We start from the raw sequence: 9,328 nt of genomic DNA, 5'->3' as shown, positions 1-9,328 counted from the left end.
TTGTTTCCCTGCTCCAACACCTGATTCTGTGGTTAAATCACCACTTCATGTTCTGCAGAAGCCTGTTAATCACCCATTGATTCAAGCCATTGGTTTTGTGCAGAGAAACAAGTAAAACATGCAGGATGGTGGCTATCAAGGAGCAGGATTGGAGACCACTGCTCTAATGTCACATTTTATTGCCCTCGAGCTGACTGCGCTTCATCCACAGTATGAGCAGGACACAGGACTTCCCACATCCTTTTGAAATCCGATCTTAAAGAAAATGTAAAGGGCACCTATTAAGCATTTTCAATGCAAAATGGAACCTTTATCTTTTGCAGGACTGGCACACAACCCCGACCAGCCTCAGACAGGATCATAAAAAACTCAGACGCACGTCAAACCCAACAGGAGGGTTTGAATTAAAGTTCCCGGCAGAGGGCGTGGTTTGGCCTCAGCAAGCCGTCGGGTCTGAGAGCTCTTTTTTTTTATTTTTTCCATCCTCTGCCCTGGCAGCTTTGGTTTCTAAAAACATTCTGAGAATCTGAGGCGTGCAGCGAAACTCCTAAGCAATACTGTACCCTTTGTGTTACTGCGTGGAGCCCTGGAGCAGGTGTAACAGCTGAGCACAGGGCAGAAGAGGGCAACTGCTGCCATCAGAAATACTTTCTGAGCCAAACAGAGTCAAATATGGTTCATGTGAGGAGGCAAACAGATGTGACACATAGCATGAGTTAGGACATTTAACTATTACTGCTATGACTCAGCTGAGTTAAACCAGTTTGTGTCTAATAAGGTCAGAGTTTCTGTCCTAACATCTCTAGCTGGTTTACCACCATCAGAGCTACTGACTGATGCTTCAAGGGTCCAGGAATTACACTCTATAACTTCTTTAGGAAAGTGCACGGCTTTGCAGGTTTATAACAATAAAAGCTTGTGAAAAAAAAGATGCAACAATTCAACACTCTTTGCTGTTTCAAAAGGGAACCTTTTGTTTCATGCATAAAGACTAGGAGAACATCTGCAGAAAACACAAACAAATTATTCCAGGAGTCCATCAAAAAAATCGTAATTTTTAAAATGCAACAAAAAAACAACCTCATAATAACAGCCCAGAGTTCATTTTTCTAATTATACAAGCTCGTGCCTTGATGATTGTTTTTGTATTGATGTTAAAACTCGTTGTATTTGCATTTTCCTGTGACGTGGAACAATTAAATTTTGGGAGAAAGACCATCCCTAAACCACTCCCAGATACACCCTTCGCCTCCGTATAAAAGCATCTCATACCACTGCTCTGATGTGTCGAATCTTCACCCTCCTCCTCCTCTTTCTCCTCTTTTAATATTTATATTTAGTAAAACTAAGGGGGTCAAAGCTTCCTAAACTCTGCCCAAACAATTTCAGAGCTCTCCCACTTTTATTCTTTTAAATAAACAAAGAAATTAAATATTCATTGAAATATTTTTTTGGAAATAAATTAACTGTTATGTATCTGTTTTATGTTTTATTGTGGAGGACTTTAAAGTGAATCATGATGTCCTGCTTCAATCAAAAATTGAAATATTTGTGGACAAGCTGGTGTACTTGTATAAGCATTAGGAATCAATGGTATTTATTCCGTCATGGTTCTTATAAACGAAGAATAAGCAGTAGTTTGAGAATCCCGTAAAGCTGAATGTTATTTTCTCTGCGTCTGAATCGTGACGAGATAAAAGCAAACCTGCGAAGACGCTGATGTTTCGGCTCTCTCTCACAGCAGGAGCAGCAGAAAGATAAACCGGTGTACTCAGAGATGCTGGATGTTTAATGGGTCTCAGTTCCAACAAACAGAAACACATCTGTTTTAACATCAGCTACAACAGTTTAGACGCCATCTCTGGCGTGGAACCGGAGCTTTGTTAGAATGGAATTCGTGAAAAATAGTCACTGTCATTATCAGCCTGCATGGACGTCGTGTCTTTAAATTTATTTGTTAGATGTGTTGCCAACAGATGCAATAAAATAATAAAGACATACAGCCATTTTAAAGAGCCGAAGAAGAGTAGCCTCAGAGAGGAGCCAGCCGTAAACTCTGCTCCCTGACAGGAAGTGACAAATAAAAACTACAAACTGTCTCCAAGTAGTAGTAAGCTAACACACTGTCTGTTGAAAGCTGGACTGACTCACTGTACATTTTTTCGTCTGTTCTCCAGTTGAAATAAATTATCAGACTGGCAGCGAAGCATTTCTGAAATATGACAGACATGCCTCCTCTAAAAGACAAAGATGGCTACAGAGAATATTTTCTATCAATTCTGGCGAGCAGACTCTCTTTCTGCTGGTCTTTTAAAAGTAGAGTACGATACCTTTTTTATTATTTTAGTGGACAAAACTGATCTTAAATGTGTAACAGATACCAGTCTGGGTTTAAAGGTACTCACTGGAAAGTCATGAAGACTGGTAAAACAAAAAAGCAAAATCTACAAAATATTTTTCTCATACTGATGGTTGTTGTGTCCTTAAATATAAAAAGAATTGCAGAAAGGACTGTGAAATAGGTCAACAATGGAAAGAGCCATATATTTTAATGTATGCATGTATTTACACTAATATTTAACTAGACTAGAGTTTAAAAAACGTTGAAATGTTAGCCTGATGTAGGTCAATCATGTGACTTAAGCTCCTGTGTAGTTTTTGGCAGATTCAAGCGAGTGCTTTGTTTACACTGAGCGTCGACCCGCATTTATCAGTATATCTGGAAAACTCATTTGATATCAATCAGGATAACCTTTTTTTTCATAGTTTGCAATGAGTGCTTTTAATGAAGAGCATCTAATCTGCAGTTGGTAAGGAGTTAGGTCAAAGGCAAAAAATCAAAACTGAAACAGATAACAAGCAGCAAACAAGTAACTCAAAGGAAAACTTAAACCCAGAGCGAACTCTGCATGCCTTAAATATACTTCAGCCAAACCCTTATTAAGCCACAGATTAATCCTTAATGTTAAAATAGTTCAGATGTGTTACAGTTTATCGTGTCGTCCGTCGCCCTGCCCAGAGCTTCAGTGATGCACTGGTATGAAAACAGCTGCAGTAGCATGCCTCCTGGGGGGGACATTTAAACTTTAAAGGTCCAAACGGGACAGCTGGGTGTGTTCAGGCTGCACGGGGAGTGTGTATGACCCATAAATGCCATCCTGCTGAAGACTGGACCCCGGCACAATCAGGACAGGGGAACGAAAACCTCATACATGACGTCGCCTTTTCGTTAAAAATTATAGAAGCAGAGGACATTTTTGTCGATCGGATTCAGTCATGGGGGCTTTTATTGCCAAGATGCTGCTCCCGACTGTCAGCAGCCTGGTGTTCCTGCCGACAGCCAGCGTGGCCGCTAAGAGGGGCTTCCACATGGAGGCCATGGTCTACTTCTTCACCATGTTCTTCACTGCGGTGAGATCTTCACATTGTTTGCTTGAAATCTTGACCGATAGTTCTGATATTTCTTGTTGTAAGGTTGTAATAAATGTAGTCTATATTTCTGTGATTTTACAGAAAAGAATCTGCACAAACGTTACCAAATTGCAGCCAGTAACCAAAGTTAAAGATGTTTGCCTACCTTGAACTTAACATTTTGAAATCAAAGTTCAGATAAGACTTCCAGCCAAACCCTGATGAGTTTTATGCAACACATCCTGTTTGTTTTCCTGCAGATCTTCCATGCCTGTGATGGGCCGGGCCTTTCCATACTGTGTTTCATGAGATATGAGATTCTGGAGTACTTTACCGTTTACGGGACGGCGCTCTCGATGTGGGTCACACTTATAGGTAAATTATTCAGAAAACCAACACACAAGCCTCCTGTCACCTTCCGCTTGTCTTCATCTCGGCCTGTGTTGTGTTACGTTTATGAATCGTTCTGAAAAACTTGAACTTGTGACTGTTTTGTTCTGCATGTGGACACTTTTTGAAAGAACCAGTCGCCTCTCCTTGCGTACGGTAGGAGCAGAAACAACCAGGCAGCTCATCCCGCTGCAGTTGTTCCTGACATATGTTGTGTCTTTGAGATCTGAACACGTGTGCTCAGAAACACTTGTTGTTATTCTCACATACACACATGATCGTGTCCCATTTAAAGCCCTGAGGTCTCTTATCGAAGGCCTTTAAATCCCCTGCAGCACAAAGTCAAACACTTAACAGCTGAACTTTTTCTTTGGTATATATTTGTTCTGTAATAGAGCCAAATAATCAAATTTATTCATAAAAATGTCTAAGATATCTAATAAAGTTTAAACTCAGTTAATAAAACTGTTTTATTTTGGGCTGTATCTGGACAGCTTGCAATAAATTTGTGCTCCTGGCTGATTTGGATTGATGTTTCAAATCTGTTACGTAAAATTAATCGTTGGTTCTTAGTATAATGTTTGCTGTTTTTACGGATTGGCTTCTCACCTGTTAAGTGGTGCTAAGCGAATAAAAAGAATTTCAATCATTTGAATTTTAAAGAAGACCAAAGAAGTTTGGAAATTCATTGTATGGATATATTTGGCTTGTTGTTCCAGCTCTGGGAGATTTCGATGAACCACAGCGCTCCAGCATGACGATGTTTGGAGTCCTGACCATCGCTGTGAGGATCTACCAGGACCGTTGGGGGTATGGAGTCTACTCTGGCCCGATTGGATCAGCCGTCTTCATCATCACCATCAAATGGGTGAGCGACAGACGCCAGAAAATAGTTCCTATTTGGAGTCTTAAATCTCAGTATTTCTCCTGTACTCCTGCTAATTCTGCTTCAGCAGTCACATCTTTGATTTCCTGTTTTCCTGCTTCCAAGTATTTTGTCCTGTTTTAACCATTTATACAACAAAACATTCAGCTTGATAGAGAATAAGGTGCTATGACTTTAACTCTTCTGAAATCTACTTCAACATACTTGCTCTATTTTTGTTTTTTATGCTCCTTTTAGATATAGGTAACTAATTCAAGCTGTTAGCAAAAATGTACCTAATTTTAGCTTTTACTTATGGTTTTGCCTAAATCAGGGGTGTCAAACCCAGTGACTCAAGGGGGCCAAAATTAAAAATTTGGTCCTAGCCAAGGGCCAATCACGATCCATATTTATTAAAAATTACATAAATTAACCTTGGTATTAGATGCATTATGTCAAATCATTCATATAGAAATATCAATGACCTTTTCCCAGTTACAGATTATACAGAATTTAGAGCAAACATACTTTAATGAACACAACCAAATAGATCAAACTTCAAAAAGCACATCATTAGCTGTCATTTCTTACACCTCACTCAGCTTTTAAATAAATTTTTTAAACATTAAAACTGATTTTTTTTAAAAGCTATCAACAAAAACCTGATCATACAGAAATTAAAACTATATATTGTTGGCTTCTAAGTCACTGTCGAGAGAAAACTTCACTAATTAGGCTCAGTTTTTTTAAGCAAAATAAGAATCAGAGACTCGATCTGTCCCAGACTAGAGGGCCGGATGAAATGTTACAGAGGGCCGGATCTGGCCCGCGGGCCTTGAGTTTGACACATGTGGCTTATATGAACTTTCAGCTACAATTTTGGTAATTCTAGGTTTTCGTTATCGTTAAAGCTGTTTTGCTGATTTTAGCTTCTGCTCTGCCTATTTTAACGAACAGGTCACTCTTCATTAAATTACATTAAAGTCCTTCAGCACTTCGCAATCACTGTGATTTTGTAGAAAATACAGTTTCTTTAGTTTCCTTTTAAATCTCCATCATAAAATCTTTTATCTCTCTAATTTTCCAACCACTCTCTGCTTTACATCCTTGTTCCTTTTCTCTTTGGTCTCACGCTATAAGTAGCTCGTGATTTCATTGGTGTGTGTGTGGATAATTTGTGAACGTTATTGTAATGTGCTCTTGCTGTTCCAGCTGCAGAAGATGAAACAGCTGAGGGCGGTTTATCCAGAGAAGACCGTGTACACGCAGCAGGTCGGTCCAGGCTGCTGCTTCGGTGCTCTCGCTTTGATGCTCCGCTTCTACTTTGAGGTGACTCATCATCCAAATAAAACCAAGCCCAAAAGATAAATGTTTGAACTTCATCTGCGACTCTATCTTTTATATTTTATGTAAAGTCTCCGGTTGCGTAACTGAACGCTTTTCCTTTTCACTGCAGGAGTGGGACTACGCCTATGTCCATAGCTTCTACCATCTGTCCCTGGCTGTTTCCTTTGTGCTGCTGCTGCCGAAGAAGAACCGCTATGGAGGGACAGGACAAAACGCTGTGAAACTCAGCTGCTTGACTCTCTGCTGTTGTGTATGTTGCATTTAGATAATGAAGTGTGCAGCGAAATGGCTCCGTTTGACAACAAGATAGATGCAGAGTTTGTGCAGAAATTAAAGTTGCATTGGCCTAACTCTGTTCTCATTTCCTCTCCAGACCATGACCCCTGCTTCTTCGAAGGAGAAGAAAGAGAAACCAAAGAAGAAGTTGTCTCGGTCGGTGTGGACGGTGCCCACCAAGAAGCTATTGGGACGAGAGGACAGCTCACCCACCCTGCCCTTGTACAGCCCCCCACCGTCCACGCCTGTCAAAGGAACCAGCATCAGCAAGCTCAAAGAGATGAACGGCTGGAAGTGAACCCACAAACACAACTGTCTGTCAGTCCGACGGCTAAATAAAACAGCTGGAAACTCGCCAAAAAACTGCCAGCCAAATGCTGATAAACATATATATGGCTGGTAAGTAAATCTCCTTTAACAGGAAACCAACAAACATGTGGATGTTCCTCCCTGCCTCCAAAATGTCATTTTTGGCTGGTGGAATATTTAAGCAGTAACTTGAGGAATTCTCCAGCCACCGAAGCCAAAAGACAAATAAACAAACGTGACCCGACATAAAATTTGAGGAAAGATCAGGCGATGAATTAGGCCTCGGATCAGAACCCAGCTGTCCAAAGCTGAGGATGGAGCAGGACACACACAGCACGAACACAGAGACGGCGGCGGAGACAAGCCAGTAAAACTGACTGGAAGATTTATGAGAAGAGCAAACCGGCATATGGTTTATCTTTCCAAAATATATAAATTGTCCTTAGAGATGTTCCTCAGGGGAAAATGTTCGTCTGCTCACCTCTTTCTGTCGTTTCTTCCTTCTCTTTTTTATCTCTTAGAAAAAGGAACCACGCCTCTTGTAAGAATTATTAGACTGTAAAACCCAGTTCAACATTTTATTTGTCCTAAAAGTGCCAGATATGTCATGTGAAGCTTCAGACGTTGAAGGAGGTGAAGGAGCCGCCCAGACATCAGTCTGTCTGAGGCGTCTTGATGTTTTTTGGATGAGTAGGTGAACTTCTGCTATGATTTCTGTTCCCATTTGCTCTGCTCAGACTATGTGATGTTATAATTTATTGCAGCATGAATTGTTTGCATTTGCTTTTTGATAATTTACTGATGTTTGGAAATTAAAATGAAATGTCTCATTGTAATATCATCAAGATCTGTCAAAAGAATTCCTAAAGCAAGAAACAAAATGTGCATTTTTCTCCTCATATCTACGGTTTATATGTCCTTAAATTACTGAAAAAGTCTGTCAGTTTTGATGTACTGTAATGTATTTATGTTTAAGTTGTTGAGTAAAGTATGCAGATAAATGTTATTTATTTACACTGAGGATGGATCCACATTTCACGTGAAAATATCTGGAAAACTACTGGAGTAAACTCTTTGAAACGACATAATTTGATACAGTTCAGGATAACCTTTTTTATGTCTGAGTTCATAGTTGCAAGGAGTACCTTTACCTGCATCACTGTCATAAAGCTGCAATCCATACTTTGCAGAAGCTGAGCTGAGAAAAGCCCTGACTGGCACATACTTCAAGGCCCACTTCAGTCTAGCAACACTAATCCAATTTTAAGCCCACATATCATCTTTCACTTTCACTTCAGGAGGACGTGGAGTTGTGTGTGCACGCACGTCACCTGCCCCGAACACTACCCAAAGACTACAAACCTGTCCCACGTATCTCAGACAAAACAGTCTTCCCTCCATTAGGGAATGTTTTGAGCTGGGGCCAAACCGCCAGCTCCAGCGCCCAGAGAAAGGTGTTTTTGTCTGCACTCAGAAACCCGGCTGGCTGCATCTCCAGCCCCTGACAGGACGGGAACGTGAGCCTTTTATTGCACAAGTGTGAAAAACTATTCAGCTCCTTTATGACCACTGTCTGCGCTGCACTCTGCAGAGGGGCTGAAGGCCACACACATACAGGACTGCACGAATATACCTGCAAAGACGTTTTATTGTCAAAAACACTCATTAAACTGTATACCACCAACACAGCAGTCGTTCTCTGAGTTGAGGTCAGGATCTCACTGTGGTTTGTGAAATACCAAATGATGATCTCCAGAAATAAAAAAATAAAAATAAATGTATGCTTTTAAACTTAAATTTAAACAAGATATATACTTCGAGTAGTATTTCTTGAAGGAATGAATCTGTTAGTGCTTGCTGGGGATGACTTTCAGTGACTAGCTGAATAACTGTAAAATCCACTGCATTATATACATTTTTTTGTCTATTAGCTGTGGCATCCGTTTTGAATTGGGTTGACTTCAAAAGTTAATCAGCTTTAGACGCACATCCAATCATTACTTCCTAAGAGTTTCATTAAAATCTGTCAAGTGGTTCACGAGATATTTTCCTAACAATCACATGTACACACCTTCTGTAGCAGCAGGCAATAAAAAAATAAATTGTGTTGTCATTAGTCCCACCTTTATTGGCTAATTAACAGCCAGTCTGGGTCACAAGCCTCTTCTGTGGATCAGAAGCTGAAAGGTTTGGGAACCATTAATTTAAAGAGCTGTCAGAACAAACAGAACCTTTGCAGTTCAAAGATTTTATGATCAGCATGAACAGAATCAGACACACTCACTGCTTTTGGACCCAGCCTGAGTCTGTCTGCTGGAAACCGTATCGAGCATCTGTACAAACATCAGCTGTGTCGCCGTTTACGGCCTTGAAGAGAACTGATAGACGACAAAGCAGAACTTCAGCGAGTGTCAGAAGATCACACAGAGATGCTTTTGCACCGCAAAGCAAAACTTTTTCTGATATTCAACAAGGGGGTGTAGATCCACTGGGGAAGCACTGTTATCGGTATCTGATACCGTGTGCATGTACCCACGCTCATGCAGATGTTTCGATACCACAAGCAGTCAGGTGGTGGAGGAGGACCAACATCAGCGACAAACTGTCCATCACATTACTGTTTTCTTAATATTAAACTGCTTCTGTTGAGTTGAAACTGTGATGTTTGTTAAACATGATTAACTTTAAATCCCCCCTTTTTTATGGGAAAAAGTGTTCAAAATACAATTT

The 9,328-nt window shown here is 40.4% G+C and overlaps 1 protein-coding gene across 1 annotated transcript; it reads left to right on the top strand.

The window, feature by feature from the left end:
* The first annotated feature begins 3,102 nt into the window (after window positions 1-3,102).
* On the top strand, window positions 3,103-8,418 carry mymk (myomaker, myoblast fusion factor). The gene is made up of 6 exons (XM_017427810.3): window positions 3,103-3,411; window positions 3,672-3,786; window positions 4,521-4,669; window positions 5,879-5,995; window positions 6,123-6,263; window positions 6,387-8,418. Exons 1-6 carry the CDS (start codon window positions 3,277-3,279, stop codon window positions 6,585-6,587), a joined length of 858 nt encoding a protein of 285 aa, XP_017283299.1. The 5' UTR covers window positions 3,103-3,276; the 3' UTR covers window positions 6,588-8,418.
* The last annotated feature ends 910 nt before the right edge of the window (window positions 8,419-9,328 follow it).

The sequence above is a fragment of the Kryptolebias marmoratus genome, linkage group LG1 (assembly GCF_001649575.2).
Source record: "Kryptolebias marmoratus isolate JLee-2015 linkage group LG1, ASM164957v2, whole genome shotgun sequence".
In the NCBI taxonomy this organism is placed as follows: domain Eukaryota; kingdom Metazoa; phylum Chordata; class Actinopteri; order Cyprinodontiformes; family Rivulidae; genus Kryptolebias; species Kryptolebias marmoratus.
The sequence above is the reverse complement of the archived record's forward strand: the minus strand, read 5'-3'. Positions and strand labels throughout refer to the sequence as shown.